Source organism: Triturus cristatus, chromosome 6 (genome assembly GCF_964204655.1).
Source record: "Triturus cristatus chromosome 6, aTriCri1.1, whole genome shotgun sequence".
Taxonomy (NCBI): domain Eukaryota; kingdom Metazoa; phylum Chordata; class Amphibia; order Caudata; family Salamandridae; genus Triturus; species Triturus cristatus.
Window position 1 is genome coordinate 171,886,191 of NC_140589.1, and position 25,443 is coordinate 171,911,633.

General features: G+C 47.1%; 1 protein-coding gene across 1 annotated transcript in view; it reads left to right on the forward strand.

The window, feature by feature from the left end:
• The window catches only part of TRAM2 (translocation associated membrane protein 2), a 263,049-nt gene extending 238,055 nt beyond the window's left edge, over window positions 1-24,994 (forward strand). The window contains exons 9-11 of the mRNA XM_085610442.1: window position 1; window positions 4,769-4,944; window positions 19,651-24,994. The exon at window position 1 is cut by the window's left edge and continues 143 nt beyond it. Coding sequence (XP_085466568.1) covers window position 1; window positions 4,769-4,944; window positions 19,651-19,724 — 251 coding nt within the window. The 3' untranslated portion in view covers window positions 19,725-24,994. The remainder of the gene's footprint in view (window positions 2-4,768; window positions 4,945-19,650) is intronic.
• The last annotated feature ends 449 nt before the right edge of the window (window positions 24,995-25,443 follow it).

The following is a 25,443-nucleotide window of genomic DNA, read 5'->3' on the forward strand; positions in this document are numbered from 1 at the left end:
GGTAAGCATGTTTGCAGGCACAGAACTATCGAAGTCGATGGGTATTTTATTACTATTCAGCAGGTTGATCATCACAGGGCGAGTGAAGGTAGGTCCTCTGATGCCCCACTGGCTTTTTGGCCTGCTAACCAGGGGCTAAAAGTCTATGAACAAACAGACCGCACATTTCTCGAATTAAATTATTTTTCATTATGTGCCTGTGAAGCAGGCAAGCTTAGATGACATGTCAAACTCTTTTTACATGTACAATGTGATCAGTGGACCTGCTGCTCTTTTCTTTTCGTTTGAAAGTGTCACCAGAATCCACCTGTCATAGTCCTGAGTCTTCATTCTTGTGGCCCAAACTGGTGAACTGTTTCTTCAAGCCAGGGATAGTGGGTGGTAACCCGATATGTTAAAATATTGTTTGAGTGTGAGTTGAGTTGTAAATGGTAATAGGAGCATCAATATTTTTGCAAATGTTAAAATAATATTGCCTTCTTATGTTAAGTCAAAATAAAGCCAACTGTTCATGCTATTCTTGTCCCGCTGAAGGAGTGTTACTCAAGTTGTATAAAGAGTGGAGGCAAACATAAGTGCGAAATATTCCTAATGGATGCTCTAACTGTAGATTCCTCACCTTGTAAATAGCCAGACTGGATTCGAAGATCTTTCTCATCATTTTCCTTATGCGCAGATAGGTGGAGTTATGTGGCTCCACCTTTCTTCCTTCTTGCCCCAGAAACAGATGTCAGTGACTAATCTGCACAAAGTCTGTCTCCAGTGTCTCAGATCTTCAAACAACTTGGAAGTCGAGCAGAAAATGTACTCAAATGAATTCGAAGGCTATCTGGGACCGCGTGGCCAAACTCTGTCACCATGCACCATAGGAAGGCATGGAAGACCCGATACCAAATGAAATCTAACACGTGGATGCATTCTCAGTCCCAAGGCCGTTCCTGAGAGATATCTTCACTCCAAATCTGCTGGTAAATTAAAGAAACAGAAAAATTCCAAACATAAGTCCCCCCGGCCCCTTCCCGCCACTTATTAGATGTCATCACATGGACATCGGGGTAACTCCAGATCTCAGTCGCCCACCATGAAATTGGCTCTATCACTAGTCCCGATCCAGCCAGCGTTTCCAGGCCTTCGACATTGTCACACAAAATTCAAGGCTTCAAAGAGGCTATGTTGTGAACTTTTGGTAGTCTTCTGGAGCCCTCTGGCGGTCCTTTGGCCCCATGGATCTGAGGAGGCCTCCAGCCAGTTTGGTTTCTGCCAGCAGATCTGTTGCAGACCCTGCTTCGGTTTCCACCCCAACTCCAGGGAGATACCTTCCCTAGTACCGAATACTGCACCAGTTTTGTGAATGTTGACACTGGCAGCAACACTAGAGGGTGAACCCATAGTTCTTTTGTTCTCGGAAGCGAATCTGCTGCGAACTTGATCGGCATCCTGCCCAGCTGCACCTCACCTACAGCCGCATTCAGATTCTGATACACTTCTGGGAGCCACATGTCGATGACAAATCGCAAATATACGATACGAATCTTTTTCTGGAGCTCCCCAGGGGCAAATGGGTCTTGACACCTCCCCAGATACTGGACTAAATTCTCCACTTAGCCACTGTATGGAGGGATTTGCCTCTTCGCCATGGTAATTAGAAGGGCAGCAGAAGTTCTTGACCTCCAGGTTTCCTTAGTGGCGGTTAAAGCAAATGTGTTGAATTGGGTTCTGCACCAGGGCAGACCTCTTTCGACCCACCAATTCCATTCAATGAGGCCCTCAAACACCCACTTGGGCAAAACCAGGATCTTGCCCTCCTGTTAATTGACAAATATTGTGATGCCACAGACGAGCTCTGGTGGGACCTACCTTTCCCCCTGCAGCACCCAACACGTTCGAGCCTTCACCATTTGAACTTCTTCAAAAAGTACAGGTTTATAATGCTCACTTTAGCCCAAGTTCAAGAAACTCACTCTGGCCCAAGTTCTGTATGCCCTCGATCCAGGCGACTTGATTGTGGCATTGGATTTGCAGGATCCCTGTTTTCACATCCCTGCCCTGTAATCTTACAGTCACTACTTGTGGTTTCAGGTAGTCTACAAGCACTTTTAGTTCTCTGCGTTTACCTTTGGCTTCACCAGTGCCTCTTTGGTGTTCACGGAAGTGATGGTGGTGGTTACTGCCTATCTGAGGCAGTTGGGAATACCAGTCTGCCTGTATCTTGACGACTGGTTGACGAAGGCGGGCTCGCTTCAAACAGTCATGAGCCACCTCCCACCTCCAAACATAGGCCGATCTGTTGACACACCTTGGATTTACAAGTAATGTGCCAAAATAACACCTCATTATTTCACAGAGGCTCCCTTTCACTGAAGCCATCCTGAATACGGTGCGGTTTTGAACTTTCCATCTGTCCCATGTTATTTAGGCTACATTCCCGATGTTTCAATGAGAGCGGCTCTGAGGCTTCTTGACCTATTTGCCTCCTGCTAGTAGACCACACCAGGTGGCACATGCAGGTTCTGCACTCGGATCTGAAATCCCAGTGAGCTCACCAAGCATACCTCTCAGATTCTATCCAAGTGTCCAAGGAGACTGCGAAAGGTCTGCAGTGGGGGTTGCTGGACTGCTTTGGCACAGGTAACAGACTCCTCCCCTTACCACACTTAGAACTAATGGTTGTGACAGATGCATCGTTGCTGGGTTAGGGAGGCCGACTGTGACAGGTAGGGATCAGAGGAGTCTAGCAGAAACCTGGCTTCACATCCACCTGTTGGAGTTGCAGGTGATTCGTTTGTCACTAAAGCTTACCTCCCTTTTTTCAAAGGGAAACTGGTGCAGCAGACAATACCACCGCCATGTGGTACTGCAACTAGGGAGCGGTCTTGGGTCCTGTGCAAAGAGGCTGTACATCTCTGAGGCTAGCTGAATCCTCAGGTCATCACCCTGGTCTTATAACACGTGGCAGGATCTTTAAACGCAAGGGCGGGGAACTGCAGCTGGCGTTGTTAACCAAAACATTCAAAGCTGCTGCTCTCCGAGATGGCAGAGAGCATCTCCCAGCGATGGGGAGAACCCGGTCTCAATCTTTTTGCAACCACTGAAAACACAGTGTCAAAACATTTGCGCGCTGAAGTTCCAAAAGCAGTTCTCCCCCTGAGATGCCTTTCTGTTGTACTTGAGGTCGGGGCTCCTATACGCCCTTCTACCGCTACCACTCCCCAACAAAATTCTGAAGAATATGAGGAACGACTGGGCTCAAGTAATCCCAATGGCTCCGAACTGGGCCGGGAGATTATGGTGCCCAAAACATCTGGCCATGAGCATCTGTCCTCCAATTCTGCTTGATTTTGCGGGAAGATCTTCTTTCACCGCACCAGTGCATGGTCCTTCACAACTTATAATGTCATGCTTGGAGATTGAGTGGTGACCGCTAACTGCTTTTGATCTTGCAAGGCCTTGCTGTGGTGACAAAAGGTTATTTGTCGCCTTGTCAGCCTTTTTACGGTTACCTAATCAGCCATCTCTGTTTAAATCACCTGTGATGCGTTTCTTAAAAGGACTGACCCACATGTTTCCACCAAAATATTTTCGCAGGCTCCCCATCTGTTGAGGTACTGCATACATCACGAGGTGATGAATCTGCTGTTAGAAGTATCATTCAGATGAACAAGTTAATTACCTTTGGAAATGCTCTTTCTGGTGGATACTCTTATCTAACCACATACCCTCCTTGTTCTTTGGAATCGACTTGCTCGGTCCATATTAAAATAGAATCCAACTAAGAGATCTGCACACTGCCAAAGTCTGATTATTGAAGCCCCCCCATCCGATAGTGTGGACAGATTGGTGAGGGGGGAGGTGTTTGTTGGAAGGGTGGCTGGGGGCTTTAAAGTGAGGAATCTGAGGCTAGATAGAGTATCCTCCAGAAAAAGCGTTACGGAAGATAGGTAACTTGTTAATCAATCCATATAACACAACTAATATTGGAATGGTGGGGGGATTTATAAAGCATCAAAATTGTCAACATGGCATCCTCAGTGTGCAGATGATAAAAGTATGAGTTGTAGGTGCCCATGATTGCTCAAGATTATGCTCTAGGTCCATAACCAATGGTGAGAGAGGTGGGTCTTCAATAGTGGAGCATTCCCTGGGTTTGCAGCCAGTACAGAGATATCTTGTCTTCCTGAATGGGAAGCCTTTGAGTCAAACTTTGGAGGATAAGGCTTTCCATGTGAGTGAACCACTGTGTACTGCCTGGAGAGCTTTGAATTGATGTTCTTAAAATGGGGTCCAGTGCAGGAAACCTATAGCCTGGGTGACGCACATGATGCCTGTGTCAGAATATGAGCAGCACCCAGTCTGTGCCAATTGATAACCTGTGCAGTTGGTGCATATAATATTTAGGTAACCTTAACTAAAAAGTATTGAAATGAGCTTTCTAAAATACGAGCAAACCAAATTGCCACAAAATTGTTAAAGTCAGCATTTATGGACCTAATCAGCTTTTATTTGAGTAGAGCAACACAAATGGAAAATAATCCTCCTGGTAGATAAGATCTTCCATAGTTGGTTATCACATTAAAAGCTGAGAAATAGCCTTGTTGCCTGTTGTAATTATAACCTCTGTTTCTCATTAGTCACAGAAAGGAAATGCAGCCTGTTAAATGACCCTGGAACGTCACTTCCATTCCTCTAGTATTTGTTTCTTGATCAAAGTACAAAACACAAACCCTTTCAGCAGTGCTCTGACCTCATTTTCTGCTTCTGTAATTTGTAGACTCTGTGTCCTTCTCCTGATGTGCCTCTCCCAGGCTTGGATGATGTGGCGATTCATTCACTTCCAGCTACGTCGTTGGAGGGAGTATTGGAACGAACAGGCTGCAAGGAAGAGGGCCACTGTCGCTGCTGCAGCCATGAGCAAGCAGCAGTCTAAGCCAATAAAGAGGGACTCTGGTAAGTTATTAGACCTTCCTTGCAAGCATGCAGAGCCCACTGGTCACCACCACTGTGGTTCAGTAAACTTGCTTATTAAACTCTGGGCCTGTGCAAATCCAGTCCTCGATCGCAGAACATGTTGGAACAATCAAAGGTTCAGCCCAATCGATTTTTGGTGTTTAAAGGCATTGAATACTTCAGTGATGTATTCAGTGATGATGCGATATATGATGTCATCCATGATGCCAATTGTAGTGTTGTCTGTGTCAGTAGATGTAAGGTCATGAGCAGTGCAATGGGAGGTATGACTGCGATGCTCACCATAATAGGCTTAAAGGTAAAGTTGTGTATCCTCTGTGGATGCCTGAAAATTCATGTGGGGGGAGCATAAAAGATACAGCCAAAGTTTGGTGTAGCTGTCTAACAGGATGAGGGGGTTCTTTCAAGATTCCAGATCACATTGGAGAGGTGGGTGAGGGTATGTGCTCAAGTCTTGCACTGTGGGGGTAATTGTCCAAAAAGGATCTGAATCATTTGAGCATATATTCAGAATTTTAGTAGGGTGTTGGTAAGAACAATTTATGGTGCAGCTTGTTGGAGTCAGCAGAAAGATCAAGGAGCATGTGCATACTCCGAGAGCCTAGGTTTGTGGTGTCAAGCAAGTTATTCTAAACTGTGACCAGGGCTGTAGTGGAGTCCGAAGCACAATTGAAATAAGTCCAGGATTTTGTTTCTTTTATGTATCTGTGCTGTGCATCATGGCTTGGCACAGGATGGTTAGGGTAGCTTCATTTGAGAGATCTACCGCGTCTACAGATTTAGAAAATGGTGCAGGTAACACCATGCCAATTTCGGCTGAAAAAACAAACCATTAGGACTCAGTGCTGCCCTTACTGGCATGGTGCCAAAGCAGTAGTGTCCTACGGGTCCCCCAAAGGGTCACTTTAGCAGAGATCTTTTGTCTTTTTGCCATTTGTTGAGTGCAAGTAGTATCTAAGTGGGGTGGTGTTGAGTGCTGTGATGTGAGTTAAAACTGATTGGGGATATCACCTACTCTTTGATGCCTGAATTCCCCTGTCAGCTTAAAAAACCTCATAGTTTAGTGCTACCAATGGGGTAGTAATGTACCCTAGTAGTCTGGTTTTTGCACCCTTAATAGGGTCAAACTCTGGTCAACATGTTTCATGCCCCCAGTGGTCAAAAAGGATCCGTGGCGCTTCTTCAGGACAATAAATATGGGTGGATTTCCTAACCCACACTTGTCGAAAGAAGTACCCTAACAGTGGTACCTACTTGTCTTGGTGTTGGATGTCCAACCTAAGACTGTGCCGCACTCCGGTGTGCTAAAGGTTCCCGAGTGTGAGCCGCTTGCCACACCTATCCTGGTCCTCCGCTTCTCCCGAAAGATGTTTTGACACATGAGTGGGGTAGTAGCCATGAGACGAGAAGCGTGGGGCTGCGAGGTGGTACTTCACTGACAGACGGCAAATGGCGCAGGGCACGAGCACAGGTGCGCGAAGTGGCAAGCAATACCTGCTTTAAATTAGTGCACTTTTATTTTCTTTATCAAGCTTACCTGACCCGGTCCGACTCCATAGAGCCTATCCCACGAGATCACAGGGTTGCATTAGGTGCGGGAAAACGCCCGCAGACTTCTGCCACGGGGCTTGGAATTGTGCACAGCTTCCGCTGTACTGGGGAGAGGTATGTGATGAAATGTTGAGTGACGAGGGTGGCTGTGGAGAGCTCAGTCCATCATTGTCTATTGTGTTTGCTTACCTCAGCCCCTCAAAGGGAAGAAAAATGCATTAAAGATGTGCCCAGCTCAACCTACTATTAGCACACCGCCGTATAGCTATACATTGGACTAGCCCCATACCGCCGACACTCCTTCAATGGAAGGCATTCCTGTGGAAGTGGGCGATAGCCAAGGAATGTAGGCTTGGGAAGGTGCGTACAGATGAACATGCGGAGAGGGACATTGAGATATGATCGAGTATGCTGGATGTACTTGGAGACCATGATGGGCAACAAGATTAGGGGGCGGTGAGTGACACGGATTCGACCAGTGAGAGTGAGCGGGGGGGGTAGATCTTTCTCGTACACCTCGCCCGATAGGACCCTGGGATTGGGCCGGGTAAAGGTTATCGGTGACCCCCTTGCTTAATCGCGGGGATGGACTTTGGTACAGAGTGTGGCCCCTCTGTTATGCATACGCACCACTCTACATGGTAATATGATATGAGTGGGGGGGAGGTTTTTGGTCTCTAAGATGCACATTGACACACCCCACTCCTAACGAGGACCTGCTTCCCCCACCATCCTCTGGATGATATTGTATTAGTCAATATGTGAAAATGCTGCTCTGTTGTCTTTTGTATTCTTTATATGAAAAACGAAATGAACAAATTCAAAAGTGTGACTGGGTCTAATCTGTTGTTTGTCACATTGCTAAATGTTTAACCCTTTATTGAAATTCTTCCTGAAAGGCGCTCAGTGGGCGCAGGCCTTGCCTTCCTAAAAATGTCGAACTGTCTGTGGGTAGGTCAAGAACACCTGACAAGCCGGATACAATTTTGAATAGGTTATGCTGTGCATTATTTTGGCATCTGGTGATTAGGATTGCAAACTTTCTCTGTGTACCTGAAAACATTTTCTTTGGAGCACAGACAGCACGAGCGTCTTGATGGCTCACTATGATGTCGTGTGTATAGCCCACAAGGTGTTGATACGCCATTGCCATCTTCAGATTATTTTTTCTGCCATTAGTTTCGGAATTGGGACTGAGGGCTCTGAATCAAATGTCATTGAAAGTAGAAGGACCGCCCCTAAATTAGAAACCGAGAAAGATTGTAACAAGGATTGACGTAGAGAAAATGCCAAGAAAAAGTGTGAAAACGTGAGGACTCTGAAGATTAATGCTGACAACGAGAAGATGAAGTGGTCAAGGCTAACCAAGGAAAACCTTTTATTCATGGGGTCCTTTAACCACATGAGGGATGGAGAATGCATAACATGTTGTGTACTATAGCCGTGCGAGGTCTCTTTTCAACCTCCTGAAAGGGCAAACATAAAGTGTGTAGCCTAAACCTACCCAAAAACCAGAAGTCTAAAGGGTTGTTGAACATGGGCCAGAACAGTGTTAAAACCAGAGGGAAGCTCTGCTGGGCATAATACCAAAAGTAAAACATTGCTTCTGAAAGGGGTGTTGATGACGGGGGTCCTGACAAAGTTGTGGAGGTAGAAGATGCTCAGAGAGATCAGCATGGGTCAGATGTTGAAGACACAGCATCAACGGAAATAGTCATTGCCAAATGGATGCCTAAAATAGGAGCATAGGTCTACATTGTTTCCGAAAGGTGGCTGTTCAGAGCAGACTGGGTCCGATTCTTAGACAAAGCCCATTCAACACCAACAGAAAAACAATTCGCAGTCAAGGAGAGTAGAAAGAAATGGAGGCCTTAGAGTTGAAAGGAAAAGATATCTGAAAGAAACACGTAGTGATAGATTCCTTACCTTAGAATGGAAAACATCCTTCACCACAAAGGCTTTTCTACGCGTTACGTTTACAACGGTACACTTACCACGTAAGCATCTTTACCACGCATATGCCTTCCGCGACCGACTTTACCACGCAAGCTGCACTGGAACGTCTTCATCTTCGTCCGGTTCAGTCCTTTTTTAATGTCGGCGAAGACGTGTGTCAAAGGGTACAATAAGAACAAGCATTTACTAGAGTTTGAGCTATTGGCAATGCCTTTTATTAATGTGTTGGTTTTTTAAACAAATAAATAAAAGGCATTGTCATTTCCAATGCCAATAGCATAAACTCTCGCAAATGCGAGACCTATTGCATTGTAAATGCTTGTTTTTGTTGGACTTGTATATAGCGCAAACTCGACCATAAAGTATCAGAGCGCTTTACATGAGCATAAATTGCATTACGGATGGACACATTCATTTTGTTAGGTAAAGGGGATATTAAGTGATTTGCCCAGAATCACAGGGTGCTTGAGCTGACGCCGAGACTCGAACCTGGTTGGTTCTCCAACTTCAAACTCGGCCGCTCTAGCCACATCCTCTCCTTGACCTACAATGTAATTTTACCATTGCTAGCGACAATTATTAAGCTCAGAGTCTACAGTAGTCCTCTCTGTGCTACCCCCTAAGAGGGAAGCAGGGATGACAGGGAAGCAGATGAGACAGAGAAGGAGAGACAGGGAAGCAGAGGAGACAGGGAAGCAGAGGAGACAGAGAAGCAGAAGAGACAGAGAAGCAGAAGAGACAGAGAAGCAGAAGAGACAGAGAAGCAGAAGAGACAGAGAAGCAGAAGAGACAGAGAAGCAGAGGAGACAGAGAAGCAGAGGAGACAGAGAAGCAGGGGAGACAGAGAAGCAGGGGAGACAGAGAAGCAGAGGAGACAGAGAAGCAGAGGAGACAGAGAAGCAGAGGAGACAGAGAAGCAGAGGAGACAGAGAAGCAGAAGAGACAGAGAAGCAGAAGAGACAGAGAAGCAGAAGAGACAGGGAAGCAGGGATGACATGGAAGCAGATGAGACAGAGAAGGAGAGACAGGGAAGCAGAGGAGAGACAGGGAAGCAGAGGAGAGACGGAGAAGCAGAGGAGAGACGGAGAAGCAGAGGAGAGACGGAGAAGCAGAGGAGAGACAGGGAAGCAGAGGAGAGACAGGGAAGCAGAGGAGAGACAGGGAAGCAGAGGAGAGACAGAGAAGCAGAGGAGAGACAGAGAAGCAGAGGAGACAGAAGCTGGCGAGGCAGGAAAGCAGAGGAGAGACAGGGAAGCAGAGGAGAGACAGGGAAGCAGAGGAGACGGAGAAGCAGAGGAGACGGGGAAGCGGAGGAGACGGGGAAGCGGAGGAGACGGGGAAGCGGAGGAGACGGGGAAGCGGAGGAGACGGGGAAGCGGAGGAGACGGGGGAAGCGGAGGAGACGGGGAAGCAGAGGAGACGGGGAAGCAGAGGAGACGGGGAAGCAGAGGAGACGGGGAAGCAGAGGAGACGGGGCAGCAGCAGAGGAGACGGGGCAGCAGCAGAGGAGACGGGGCAGCAGCAGAGGAGACGGGGCAGCAGCAGAGGAGACGGGGCAGCAGCAGAGGAGACGGGGCAGCAGCAGAGGAGACGGGGCAGCAGCAGAGGAGACGGGGCAGCAGCAGAGGCAGGAAAGCTGAAGAGGCAGGAAAGCTGAAGAGGCAGGAAAGCTGAAGAGGCAGGAAAGCTGAAGAGGCAGGAAAGCTGAAGAGGCAGGAAAGCTGAAGAGGCAGGAAAGCTGAAGAGGCAGGAAAGCTGAAGAGGCAGGAAAGCTGAAGAGGCAGGAAAGCTGAAGAGGCAGGAAAGCTGAAGAGGCAGGAAAGCTGAAGAGGCAGGAAAGCTGAAGAGGCAGGCAAGCTGAAGAGGCAGGAAAGCTGAAGAGGCAGGAAAGCTGAAGAGGCAGGAAAGCTGAGGAGAAACATGGAAGCACATGAGAGACAGGGAAGTAGAGGAGGCAGAGGAGAGAGAGGGAAGCAGAGGAGAGAGAGGGAAGCAGAGGAGAGACACTCACTGTCTATATAATTCAAACAAATCTAGTACACAATCATGTACATCACGTGTCAGAGGATGTGATAGGCTGGATGTCAGCATGTCGACTACAGAAATATCGTTCTGCAAGAAAATCGAAGCAAGAATAAGGACAACCAAGATATGGTGGCGGTGGTAACTAGATATTCCGGTCCCGTTACCTCTTGACCTGAATCTCCAGTGCAGGAAAACACTCCAGGTGAGTCAGCATGGGTGGCAGGATTAGGATTTCACAATGACACCCCGCCAGGGACTTTTGCCTGTGCCCCCTATGACTTGAAATGTGCACTGTTTAGGCCAGTAGTTTACTACAGTTGTGTGAACCAAAGACCCCCCGGCTTCGAGCCTGGGACGAATTGAAGGTCCACGTTTTACGTGGAGAGTAATTTTTCACAGACACTTCCACTATAAGAGCTCTGGCAGTGACGTTCGTGCGTCCTCTGCGTGAATTGTAGGCGCGTTGGAATGGTTTGGCCAGTGTCCCACTGAACTCTTCTCCCGTGGCGGCGCCGGGTGAGCGCTCTCCGCGCCAAATGGCTTACTTTTATGTAGAAATCGTGGTTTGTTATTTAAGAATAAAATAGCAGTTGGTTATTAAAGCGTCCCGCGCTGCCGCTCACAAACACTCGGGATATCATTTTTTGCTTACTGTTGTGCCGCGATGCTGTTCCCCGTCGCCGCGAGCATGGATAGCAGGTAATGGGTACCATTAGTTTCTGCAGTTAGTACTTTTCCTGGGGTGTCGGTGACAGCAGAAATGTAGGCATTAAAACAAGCATGATGAAAAGCAGCTCTTGTTTATAATTTCAGCCCAGTGCTGTAGTGATGGAGACAATCTCCGGCATATGCTCCAGGTGGCATCTAATGCCGGCTCCCTGCAGCAGCCTCTGTTTGCACATCCTAAAGCACTTACTGGATTTGAACGAAACTCGGCATAAGCGTGTTTTGTAAGGGTTCAATTTCCACGTGCTTTCTCTTTCAATAAAGGGAATTTATTTCCAAATGAAATGCGCCCTGGCTTCGGAAAACGAGGGCGAGAGAGGCAGGGGAGTGAGAGTAGAGCAATATAAACAAGCGCGCGTGGCGACTTTAATTACAAACAGATGGCCCCTTTCTATAGGTCACTCCTAGAGCAGCGAATCGAGCAGAGCATCAAAGGGCTGGGTGAGAAGGGAGGGGGGAATGGAAGGAGCAGAGGGGCAGAGCGGCTAAAGTGAAAGAAAGCTAGAAGGGAGGGGGGAGTGGGAGCAGCTGTGCACGTGCATGTGATCGTGCACTCAAGGTTTAGGCCAGCCAAAACTGTGGGTAGCACTTTGAAAATCCCACATATAAAATGACTCTTCGAGCCTTTGGCTCGCGAGACCTAAAAAGGGGGCTTGGGGGGTGGGTCTCCCCCCGAAAAAAAAAAATGTGTGTGAAAAAAGCGGTCCCCCCCCCCCCCCAAAAAAAAAAGAACCTGTTGAAACGTCGGGAAGTGGAGACCATCTGCGTCGTTTTGGAGGAAACGGAATGACGCTTCCTCTTTACGACGTAGAACGTCATCATGGAAGATCGATGAGAGGACGTGAAGAGGTAAGGGGAATAAAAGTTAAAATATATATATATATATATATATATATATATATATATATATATATATATATATATATATATATATATATATATATATTATAACCTTTACCAAGAGTATGCCATTACCATGCATGAATTTACAACGAAAATCGTTGTAAAAGTATGCGTGGTAAAGGAATATTCGTGGTAAAGGTTGTCCGTGGAAATAGCATTCCGTTGTAATGGATGCGTTGCAACGGAATGCGTTGTAACGACATACAACCCCTTAGAATCACCCCCAGGCGTCAGGCTGGATCCGGAAAGTTTTCGTCAGCAGTACCCCTGCGCGTCAGTAGGTGGTGTCGTGCAGCTCCGCATCCGTCGTTGGCGAAGGGATCGCCGGGATGACGTCGCGGACAGTACTTAGACGCTGCCCACGCGTGCTGACGTCAGTTCTTCCTTTTTCCGCCCCAGCAAGCGCAGATCCGGGAAGAGCTAGTACCCCCAGTCATTTTTTTGACTGAGCTTTTTGAGGCTTTTTGTCTCCTATTTTACGGAGTCGATCGACTCCTGGTGCCGTAGGGATGCCCAGGTTTGAGAACTGTGGAGACTGTCACCGCATGATGTTGGTGACGGACCCACACAGAGTGTGTCTCTACTGCCTGAGGCGCGACCACGACTCCAAGTCGTGCCCCGACTGCCGGGCCATGGCACCAAAAACTTTGCGGGAGCGGTCCCGAAAGTTGCTGGAAGTCCGGCAGTAGGCTCTGCGCCGTTCAAGGTCCCAGTCCCATGGGAGGTCGAGGAACCGGTCGTGTAGTCGTCACCATCATTCTTCTGGATTTAAGTCTTCGCGCTCTGGGTCAGGTAAGTCGAAGCTTTTCCAAAAATAAGTCGAAGAAGCGTTGTTGCTCTTCGACTTCCCCTCGCCCGTCATGCGACGCAGCTGAGGGTGCGGGTGGTGCCACCCATGCAGCTCCGGCGGAGCCTGTGATGTCGCCGCCAGCCTACCCGCCCTTCCCGGGTCCGGTGGCGATGCCTGCCCAGGTGCAAGAGTTTCTTGCTGCCATGGACTGACTCTTTGGGCCGTCTGGCCCTGCCGGTGCGCCTCTGGGCCCCGCAGGCCCGACTGGTGGTCCTGTTGTTCCATCGCCGCATGCTCCGGCACCAACGGCTCCGGCGCCGCAGGACCCCATGCGATCCAGGATCGGACCCCGGTTGACCTTGTTACGCCTCCACCAACGTCGACCACACCGGCACCGCTTGCGACGTCGCCCGCTCCTCGGGGCGACGTTGTCCCTGGTTTCAGCCCTGAACCGGACACAGAGCTGGATCGGCGTCGATCCGGCACCTATGGGATTTTTCCCTATGTCCGTCCTCTGTCTTTTCAGCCTGTTCCACAGACTTCGGAGGAAGGGGAGGACTGGGAGGGGCCGAGGACCCTCTCGCATAGGATTGTGCTCATGATCCGGACTGGGCAGAGGATTTGGGGGAAGCCAGTGGTCTTGACACATCGCCGGACCCTGGCATGCTATCTCCTCCTACCGTGGCTACGGAGGAGGGAGCAGGCTACGCAGTGGTGTTGCGTAGGGCGGCCGAGGCCCTCCACCTCTAGCTCCCTACAGTGGCAGTCCGGACGAACATCCTGACAGAAGTGCTCCAACCAGCAGCAACCTCTTCGGAGCCCTTGCTGCCCTGTAATGACGCACTTTCTGATGTTCTTTTGGGCACCTGGTCCAGGCCCAACACAGGGGCTCCCGTGGACAGGAACTTGGCCCATCGCCATCGCCCGGCTCCGGGCTACCCCCTTTTCCTCTCTCAACACCCTACTCCTGAGAGCTTGGTTTTCCAGGCCTCTGCGTCCCAAAGCGCGTTCCCTTCCGCACCTCCGGATAGGGAATCCAAGAAGCTGGAGCAGCTTGGCAAGAAGCTGTTTTCATCTGCCAGCTTAGGGCTGCGGTCGGTGAACACCGCATGCCTCTTGGGCCATTATTCCCACTCTCTGTGGGACACGGTTGCGCAAGTGCTGCCTAGCTGTCCGGAGGAGGTCCAGACAGTGCTCACCCAAGCTGTTGCTTCTGGGAGAGATTCAGCCAAGTTCACCATTCGTTGTGGGCTTGACTCCGCCGACTCGCTGGGCAGGGCGATTTCCACGACTGTGGCGCTTAGGCGCCACACCTGGCTGAGAACTGGCTTTTCGGGGGATGTCCAGAATACCCTGATGGACATGCCCTTTGATGGCATTCGCCTTTCTGGCAATAAGACAGATAGTGTGCTAGAGCGCTTGAAAGACTCACGGGCTACGGCCAAGTCCTTGGGCCTGTCGGCTACTCGGCCTCCACCAACTTCTGCCTTTCTCTCCTTTCGTAGTCGCGGAAGGGGCGCCGAACCACAGGCCGGCACAGCAACGACCTCAGCGCGGACATGGGAATTGTCGAGGCGGTTCAGGGGGCCAGCGGGCGGGTCAGTCCACCTCCACCCTTGCGGCATCCACTGCTAAGCCTTCCTAGTCCGTCCTTTCAGGTCCCTTAAACACCAGTGGGCGGACGGATTCGCCATCATCTCCCCCACTTGCGCACCCCAGTGGGTGCTGCAAATTGTCCGAAGGGGCTACTCCCTCCCCTTCGAGACTACCCCTCCAGCCATGCCACCTCAGTACCACTGCATGTCGGGGGATCACTTGGCACTTCTCCAGCAGGAAGTTGCAGCCCTCTTAGCCATGGGGGCCATCGAGCGCGTTCCGATGCCCGAAGTAGGTCTTGGCTTTTATTCCCACTACTTCGTGGTTCCAAAGAAGGACAAGGGCCTGCGTCCTATCTTAGACCTTCGGAACGTCAACGGCTTCCTCCGGAAGGAGAAGTTCAAGATGCTCACATTGGCTCAGGTCTTGTCTGCCCTAGACCCGCAAGACTGGATGGTAGCGTTGGACTTGCAGGACGCCTTCTTTCATTTTCCCGTCCTGCCGGCCCACCGGCGTTACCTGCGGTTCACAGTTAGCCACAAGCACTTTCAGTTCACCGTGCTCCCCTTTGGCCTTACCAGCACCCCTCGGGTGTTCACGAAAGTGATGGCGTGGTTGCAGCTCATCTGTGCAGATCAGGGGTTTCAGTCTTCCCCTTTCTCGACGACTGGCTGTTGAAGGTGGGCTCGCCCCAGGCAGTCGTCTCCCACCTCCAGACTACGGCCGACCTCCTGCATTTGCTGGGGTTCTCCATCAATGTGCCGAAGTCGCACCTGGTACCCTCTCAGAAGCTTCTTTTCATCGGAGTGGTTCTGGACACGGTGCAGTTTCGGGTTTATCCTCCCGAACAGCGAGTCCGGGACATTCGGGCTATGATTCTGATCTTTCAACCCTTGTCCTGGGTTTCGGTCAGGATGACCCTGAGGCTGCTGGGCCTCATGGCCTCCTGCTGATCAACCATGCCAGATGGTATATGCATTGGGACCTGAAGTTCCAGTGGGCGCAGCATCAGGGGGACCTGTCCAGACACGTCCAGATCATGGAGGGCATTGCACAACAATTGCAGAGGTGGCTCATGAACCAACATTGGGTCAGCGGCAGATCCCTGTCCCTTCCCCAACCGGAGCACACGGTGATGATGGATGCGTCCTCCAGGGATGGGGTGGCCACATGGTAGAGGCGGAGATCAGAGGCCTCTGGTCTCCAGCGGAGTCCAAGCTCCATATCAACCTTCTGGAGCTTCGGGCGATCCGTCTTGCACTGAAGGCATTCCTTCCCTCTGTCAAGGGGAGCGTAGTGCAGGTGTTCACGGACAACACCATCGCCATGTGGTATTGCACCAAGCAGGGAGGGGTGGGGTCGTGGACCCTATGTCAGGAGGCTCTGTGCCTCTGGACATGGCTGGAACATCAGGGCATTTCCCTAGTGGTTCAACACCTGGCAGGTTCACTGAACGCCAGGGCAGACAAGCTCAGCCGCAATTGCATGATGGATCACGAATGGTGTTTTCACTCGGAGGTGGCGCAAGGTCTCTTTCAACTGTGGGGAGAGTCTTGGTTAGATCTATTCGCCACCAAAGAGAACGCGCAATGTCAGCAGTTCTGCGCGTTGGAATTTCCAAGGCGGCACTCTCTGAGACGCTTTTCGTCACGAGTGGAGTTGTGGTCTATTGTACGCCTTTCTGCCTATACCACTTCTGCCCAGAGTGCTGAAGAAGATCAGGCGTGACCGGGTCCAAGTCATTCTTGTGGCGCCGGACTGGGCTCGAAGAGTTTTGAATCCCGAGCTACTCAGTATGAGCGTGGATCCCCCGATTCGTCTGTCTCTTCGGGAGGATCTTCAGTCGTAGCAACAGGGGACGGTTCTGCACCCGAACCTGTTCAGTCTCCACCTCCTTGCTAGGAGATTGAGCGGCGGCAGTTGATTCCCTTTGACTTGCCTCCTGAAGTCTGTGATGTAATTCTGGCAGCCAGGCGTCCCTCCACTAAAGTGGTATACGCCTGCAGGTGGAACAAATTTGTGGCATGGTGCACCACAAAGGCTGTGGCTCTCCTTTCTGCCCCTCTTTCCGAGGTCCTTTTGTTCCTTCTTTCTTTGGCCCGGCAGGGCTCTGCTCTGGGCACTATTAAAGGCTATCTTTCTGCCATTTCGGCCTTTCTCAGACTACCTGATCAGCCCTCTCTTTTCAAGTCTCTTGTTGTATATAGATTTCTCAAAGGCATTACACACCTTTTCCCTCCTATTCCGTTTCTGATGCCACAGTGGGACTTGAATCTAGTTCTAACTTATCTGATGTGCGCTCCTTTCGAGCCTCTTCACAACTGTCCTCTTCGTCTTTTGACTCTGAAAACTGCCTTCCTGGTTGCCATCACCGTCCGCTAGGCGAGTGAATGAGGTCCAGGCTCTTTCTTGTAAGCCTCCTTTCCTTTCCATTCATCTGGACATGGTGGTACTCCGGCCCCGGCCTTCCTTTTTGCCAAAAGTTGTCACGGCCTTTCATATTGGGCAGACTGTTACCTTGCCCACTTTCTTCCCTCCTCCACATCCTTCCTAAGTGGAAGAAAGGCTCCACCGTCTGGACCCAAAACGTGCGCTTTCGTTTTACCTCCATCGCACACAACATTTCCGGGTGGACGACCAACTCTTTGTTGGCTACGTTGGCACCAAGAAAGGTCGGGCGGTGCACAAGAGGACTATCTCTCGCTGGGTTTTCTTGTTCATCAAAGCCTGTTACTCTTTGGCTAAAAAATAGCCTACAGAGGGGCTGCGTGCTCATTCCACTCAAGCAACTGCAGCCAATACTGTATTGGAACGGGGTGTCCCCCTGCAAGACATCTGTCAGGCAGCTACATGGGCCTCGCTGCACACGTTTACAAAACATTATTGCCTAGACAGCCAAGTCCAGAGAGACTGCTTTTTTGGCTGTTCTGTTCTTTAGGACTTTCTGGTGTGATTTTGGTATGCAGACCCACCACCGGGGTTGGTATTGCTGGGGTATCTATTCTAAGGTAAGGAATCTATCACTACGTGTTTCTTTCAGATGAACAAGTTACTTACCTTCGGTTACAATGTATCTGTAAGAAACATTAATAGTGATCTTACCGCCCCACCCATCCTCCCTATTCTGCGAACTGATTTCTAGGGTTACGGTCATCCCTTTCAGGGCCCTAGTTTCAAGGCATCAGTGGCTCTGGGTTCCTGGCACAGAAAGTTGTGTACAGAACTGACGTCCGCGCGCGTGGGCAGCGTCGAAGTACTGGCCGCAACGTCATCCCAGCGATCACGACGCCACCGACGGATGCGGAGCCGCACAACGCCACCTACCGACGTGCAGGGGTACTGCTGACGAAAACTTTCCGAATCCAGCCTGATGCCTGGGGGTAATTCTAAGGTTAGGAATCTATCACTACTAATGTTTCTTACAGCTACATCGTTACTGAAGGTAAGTAACTTGTTTGTTAGTGTGGTAATACCTTTAAACGTGGACTCAGTGTGTGAAAACTTTACAGTGCTGAGGGTCAGTATGTGTTGCTTTTCAATGTTGAAGCCAAGGAAAAGTCCTTTGAGATCGAAATGGGTGCAAAAGTAGGAATTTGATGAGATGAAGAGATCATACAAGCTCCCTTCCAAATTTGGACTAAGGGAGGAATTAGAACAGGAAGGGAGGCATATATCCCACATACTACTGCTGACCGGTTATAGGATCAACCAGAGGATGAGTAAGGTTTTCTTTTTTTGGAAGAAAGACTGGTTCCTCTGAAGGAGGACACAGGTCGGGCAGAATACATGTGGCAAGATACAGAGGCTGAATCGCCAGAGGAGGAAATAGATGCATATCTCCCTTAGGTCTTCTCAATCTTCTCAATTAGGTAACCTGTCAGGTTTGTTGGTGCTTTCAACATTTGCAAGTATTCATATCATGGGACAACCGCATAACCGCATAATTATGAGAGTGAGTAAATCAATTTCAAAACTGCAAATTTCCGTTTAGTGTATCACTGATCGTTAAAATATCTATACACTTATGTATTTGTTCTACACATACAAAATCTTGTGTATGATTTTACAACATGACCAAGTAAAAAGGAATACTAGTACCTTATAAGGAAGCTGCATTGAGAGAAAGATGCCTACAGTTGGCTGGCAGTGGACACTCAGTTTAGTCCCTGAGTTGGACAGACCTAGAAAAGGTACTATTAAGAACCAACGTGTGGTCTCCAAAACTTCAGCAACTAGAACGGTGGCAAATGACAAATCCAGCAGAAACTTGCCATGCAGAGAAGCTAGCTCAGATAAACGGTGATTATATGTTTTGAGGCGAAGTGCCTACACTTGTGTATAGGGCTTGGACAGAAGTGTATTATTAGAATTGTCTCAATATAATAAATATGCTCAATTCTGCAGGAATTCTTTTTGGTTTGATACGCTATTTCATGCTTAGTCTCAAGGTAAACACCCAGTTACTATTAGATCACATTACGTGTGATACAGCATCGTGCATTGCGTTCTGACTCAACCTAGCAGTGATCTTGCTTATGTGCTCATCACTAAGCCCTTTTCTGAGCATCATCTTTCAACTACAGAAGATAGTTTGCCTACTGCATGTAGCATGTTTCTCCTGTGCTCTTAGCATGGCTGTCTGCTAAATGCACAAGACTGTGTGTCCATTTGGAACACTTTGTGATGTCTTCCACAATTGATAGCTTTAGGGCATTGTTGCTAGCCAAAAACCTGTGCATTAGCACAGAGCCCTCTTTCTGGCCACAATCTTCAGTAACCTCTAGCTCCCCTTTTCTGCTCAAGCCCACTCAGACCCAGAACCCTTGCCTCCATAGGTTTGTCAAAGGCTAGATACACTTACCAAGCAATCCTTCAAGAACTCTTCTACAAGGCAGAGCCTTGACATTTTTTAACTCAACGCTACCATTTAGCATGGTTTGCCCTGAACCAAAAATGCTGTGTTTACTGAACTCGTAAATAGATATGCATCTCAAGACTTGGTTCGTTTCTTCCTAAAATAATATTTAATTTATCATGCGGCATCTTTGAGAAACAGCTTCTGTTGTTAGTTGTTTTAGCTTGAAAAATATAAGCTTTTGCCCATTGATAATGATCCTCTTTTCCTTTTTTGCATTCAGGTTATCATGAAAATGGAGTAGTGAAAGCTGAGAATGGAACCTCACCTCGACCCAAGAAGCTGAAATCGCCTTAGAAAAAGCCAAAACTTCCCTGGCAGAAATTGAGTGGCCTTTGAAGTTTACCTCGACTCCAAAGCCCCTTTTTTCTCTGCTTGTGAAACGACGACTGGGTGAAACGTGCCTTAAAAAGGATCTTCGTAAACAAACAGTCATAAAGCAATACAAATGTGACTACCACCAACCCTACTGCCTTCAAAATGATTGCAACTGGTGCAGTCACGTCTTTGCATTGCCTTTCTGCTCGCCTTTAACTTTGATGCTTTTTTTTTTTTTTTTAAATACAATGCAATTTTTCTTGTCAGTGGTTTTTGAAACCAATCTTGCCCACGGGCATTGCACCACAACCCTGCAGTCCCCTGTCAACCCCATATCCACAGAGCTAAATGGGGGAACACAACAGTGCAATGAAATAAGTGCCTCCTGAAGCAATGGCTCAAGTTCTCTAAAGTTGGGGCAAATAGCTGCTTTTTCTCTGAGCAAATGTCCTTACTGTTGAGCTGACCAAGTCCTTGCTATTACGCTTACTGAGCAGAGGTGGCTGGCTTCTGTGCACAGCTCAACATCCTTCTCTGGAATCCAAGCTCACACTAGGAGAAATGAAGAGCTAAACTCTTGTTTGTTGCTCAGAATCCCTGGAAAAGGAATTTAAGTTGTGCAGAGCTGTTACTGTCACAGGATGATAATCAAGACACTAGTCATTATGGAGAACAGTGGATGTCAATCTAAACAGTACTGGGTCCACAGCAGTCAAGTGTCGTACACTATCCTCAACCTTTTTGTCCCTGTCCCTCAGACATCTGCAATCACATAAAGATTGGGAGCATCAAGCTCTGAACTTGTGGTGTCCTGAATCAGGATGTACACCTCAGTAGGTGAAACTGACACATACTTGTATGTCCACTCGCTGCAACTACTTCTGGCTGTTGATGTCTTGCGTTATCGCCTACCTGGAATGTTGCTCCAAGTCAGTGTTTCCTGCCACTCAATCTTTTCACTGAAAAGGCTAACTCCAAAATGAGTTACTAATAGAAGCAGACTTATCCGGACATTCTCACAGATTCTCCCATGAAACACCATTGACCAACACATTTTGAGGCATGGTTTATGTTTTTTCCTGTAATGCAGCCTTTAGTTGAGATATACTGAAATTTGGTTTGCCAAAGTAAATGCTTTTTCCTCTGTTTCAGGAGTGAACCACCTGGAAGGTGAAAAGTTTTGTCCCGTTATATAGCAGTGAGAACCCATCATGCTGCCCATTTGGGCTGCTTGCTGGCTTTTCAGATAAAGTGAGCCGTGTATACTTTGAACCCTTCCATTTCACAGTTTCATCAAAGTGCTCTCACATACATACAGGGGATACCATAGTCAAATGTTTTCTACCACTTTGTTGAAATGGGACAAAGATCTACACAATGGATTGGAAACGTTATGAAGTCTGTCTTCATGGCATTTTGCATTCAAGCAATAGATAGTGCATAGGCGTGATACAGTTATGTCAGGAGAGATATTTCTGATTGTCACATACATTTTTATTTATAGGCTAGAAAGTAAAGAAAATCACTGGGAGCCCCTAAGCTTTAATCTTCCAGCAAGCAAGCTTTTCAAAATAATTCCCTCTCTTCACTTTCCCTGTATGTTTGATGAATCCAGAACTGATAGAGCAATAAAGTGAAGTAGGAGACCTTGTCCCACTCAGTTGTATAGTTTATACACCTTCCATAGTGCATACATGGAAATTTATGTGGCTTAATTTCCAAACACTGGGTATCACTGCCTTACACTTGATTCTGAATGACTCTGTAGCTATATGATATCAATGCCTAAACCAGTCGCAACACCTCTAGAGAAGATATGGACAGAGCTCTTCTGTGCTAGTAGAGGGAGAATAAACACAATTGTAATTTTATATAATGGCAAAGATTACTTTGACTCATGGCCACTTATGGTTAAAGATGCATTTACCAATCCTTTCAAGTTACTGCCTTGCAGTCCCTCAGCAGTCCTTGCCAATATGCCTATAATTTTGTTTCATTTTTATTTGTAGATCAGCACATCTCCATACCAAAGACTATTGGTCAATGCATTAGGTTGGAAGTGTCGGTCTGGCCTCAAATGCAGCATGCATGGGGGGACACAGGAAAAATCAATTTTCCTGTTAGGGAAATGCTACCTCACACACTTCTCTTTCTACATGTTACTCATGAGCTAAAAGATTGTCATTAAGTGTCACTTTAGTCTAGCCCATAAACATAATGTTAGTTTCAGGCCTTGATGATCTGTGGTAGTCGACAAAAACGTTACTTACTTCATCGTGCCTTGTAATTTCAGTACCAGAATGGCTGCCAGTAAACAGCTTGTCACAGGGCTTGGGACAGAAGATACTTTAAGGTTCATTTCAGGTTTAAAGGTTCGATCAGGTGAATCAGAATCCCTTTAAGATTGAATGCACATGTGACCTTTTATGGTCCCTTAGTTACCTGTGTTTTTGATATTGTTTTCCTCCATGTCCTCAAATTTTATTTCTCCAGGTCACTGTGACCAAGGGCACTCTAGGTTACACTTGTCTTGGTCTTTCTCAAGTTTGTCTCTCCTTCAAACGTTCCAAGAATACTACTAAGTTAGAAGTGCCAGATTGTATCACTGCATCTGTTGAGGGAAGAGTAGTGTGCCTTGACATATGCATCATGTGTAGTGGCAAGCAAGGCGCGTTTGTAATACTGACACAGGATGGGGCTGCATCTGGGAGCAAGCTGTGTATCGAGAAGCGTCCCCTTGAAATGACTGGTATACAGTGCTCGTCTACTTCTGTGGTCCTGCATTCCCCCAACCTCTCGCATTCAAATTTCCTAACTGACTGCCAATGAACCAAGTCCATCCATTCTAAATCCTATTGAAAGGATTTTGTAATAGGATGACAAAACTCAAAAGTTACCATTTCAGTGCCACGCTTGCAGCTTTACTGCTCTTGCACAATCTTTTATTCCTTGATTCACAAATTGTACTTTGTATATAAACAAGTGCCTTAAGTTGCCATATATTCTTTTGTACTCTCTGTATGTACTGTATCAATATCTATGTTTGTATGTATTGGGTTTATCTATGGCAAGGATGTATTCTGTACTGCGTACACCTTTGTTGATAGCAAAAGGGACTGATTTCTATAGGTTTCTATGCCTTTTTGTACATGTAGAGTTTTTGTTGATGTAGATGGTAACAAAGTTCTTCCACCCTGTTTCCAGGGCAAAAGACCAATATGTATTAATGCCGAGGTGATCCTTCATCAAGGACATCCTCAAATCAAACACTTCTTTTTTGCCATTTTCAAATTCCCATTTCTTCTATTATTTCCATTTGGCTTTGGTCTTCCACCTATTAAACAATCTGTAACACCTTGTTCACCCTCCCTCTGCCTGCGCGCACATGTACACTTTACATTGTGACATTTTAAAATTACCACCAATTTTAGTACCAAGCCACGTAAAGTCTGAGCCAAGAACGTGATATGTGGAACTTAATTTTTACTCAAGAATTGATTCATTTTTGGTGCTTAACATATTGCCTCTGGGCTATAGCCCTCAGCTTTATATTCTCTCAATCTAAAACCTCATTGACCCTTCTCATCTCTCCTACTTTTTTGGGTTGTGCAATAACTATTGTAGAAATTGTTAATATACCTTTCCTCACATCCACTTTGTTGGAAGAAATATGGAAGAAAGGGTGATATGTATTAGGCAAGTTACTGTTTGATCTCTCATGTAGCACGTTAATGCACACCTTTTGAAATTCTAACACTGCTCCTTACTTCTAGTGTTGTATGGTGTGAGCTATGAGGCGCGGGCTACTGATTGGTAATAGACGGAACATGAGGCTGAGCGTGTTGACAGAGAAGTGTTTTCATTAACTGCAGTGTATTTTGAACCTCTAATTCATTTGGTATGGGATAGTTATAGTGGAAGGGATCAAACTTGTCTGTGAGGTAGTATGTTATATCAAATAGGATTAAGCATGCTGACCATAAGTTGTGTTGATAAAGAGTGAGCACCCGCTTTTCTCCATATTTTATCTTTAGATGCCTTGAAGAATTAGCGTAGAATCTTGGGCAGCTATGTAAAGATTCTCTCCTGTCAGATGTTTTGGAGGGTTAAATGCCGTTCCCAGTCTAGTATACGTAACACTAGAGACTGCACAATATGAGTTCTAATGCTTCATGAAGGTTCATCTTGCCGCTTCTGTCGAAGATCTCTGACCTATGGCTGGCTGACTTACTACCAATAGAAGAAGCCTGCTCTTTTGACTGATGGTTCAGCACAGACTGTGTGTGCTGCCTCATGTTGACCTGTCTTTTTATAAGTTCTAAGAGACTTTTAGAAAGAGCTGATCAATTACATAATGTTTAATTGCATCTGAACCTAGAGGTCCTGGAAGAAGGTATTGGTCTTCAACAAGATCACTCCCACCTTTCCTGCCAACATAAGGGATGTTATGAATTGGAGGGTCTTGTGTATTCTGAAATTAACTGTGCTTTTCCTGGTCTAGTAGCATGTATTGTGGAATCCCATCCTATGTAAGAGATGCCTTCACTAAAAGGCCATTATGGCTGAGAGGAGTGGAAGTGCATTATGGTTTATTGTGGCATAGCAAGAAGCTGGAGATTTGCGCATGAGATGTTTTGTTTCTCACAGGATTTATTACGGAGAGCCTCACCTTGTGTTCATATGTATGCGTAAGCAATGCTGGCATAAATTATCCACATGCATCTGGTAGTGTGTGGTGAAAGTTCCGTTCGTGGTTGTTAAGCCTACGTTTGATGCCAGATTATTTTATTTAATATAATAACGGTTTAGAATCTTTTTGTGAGGCTTCCACTGTAAGATTTCATTAGCGTGGGGAAGTACTTGGTTGATTCAGGGAATCAGTGTGTATCCTGGCAATGTCAGCATCTTCAGATCAGTTCCTCGACACTCTCAGCCACCCAATGCCAATTACAAGCCTGGAGATACTTTTTGTACTTGCAAACAGTTTATTTTGTGGACCAAACTGAATCCAAAATTGAGGGATAACTATTGTTCAGTATTTATATTCTATGTAGCTTTTTTGTTTATATATTTTTTTTGTTTAAAATTGCTACCTTATAGTTGTGCATTTCTGCCTTTGGAACATGGTCATTTAGAGAAACCGTTTTTTCTACAATCCTTTGTTACAATATATTTTGAAAAGTGTAAACCCGCAGATATGTTTTGTTGAATTGACATATTAAAGGCAAAGAAATGTTACCATGTGAAAATGTCTCCAATCTTTGATTATTTCAATCTAGCTTCTTAATTAGCAAGAGACAAGTAATTGGTGGACTCTAGCCTTGTTGCCTTATCATAACTGATATTATACCTGGTGATGTTTAAGGGATAACAGTGTCTTTGAAATGTGCTTTTCAGCATCTTTAATTATTTTTTCAACACGCTACTCCAAATTAAATGTCCAAATGTCAAGTAAGTTGCAGCATAACTATGTCTGAAATCTTACACTACTCCTTACCGAAATAGTGTTTTCGAAGCATGTGACCTGTAGATCACCTGCTTTGCATACTCCTGCCATCTAGTGTTGGGTCCAGATGTTTGCAAGTTGTTTTTCTTCGAAGAATTCTTTCCAGTCACGAGGTAGGTGACTCCTTTCGGTGATAGTGCGCATAGGCATTCTACTCCATTGTTTTTTTTCCACCGTCTGGTTCAGACCTGT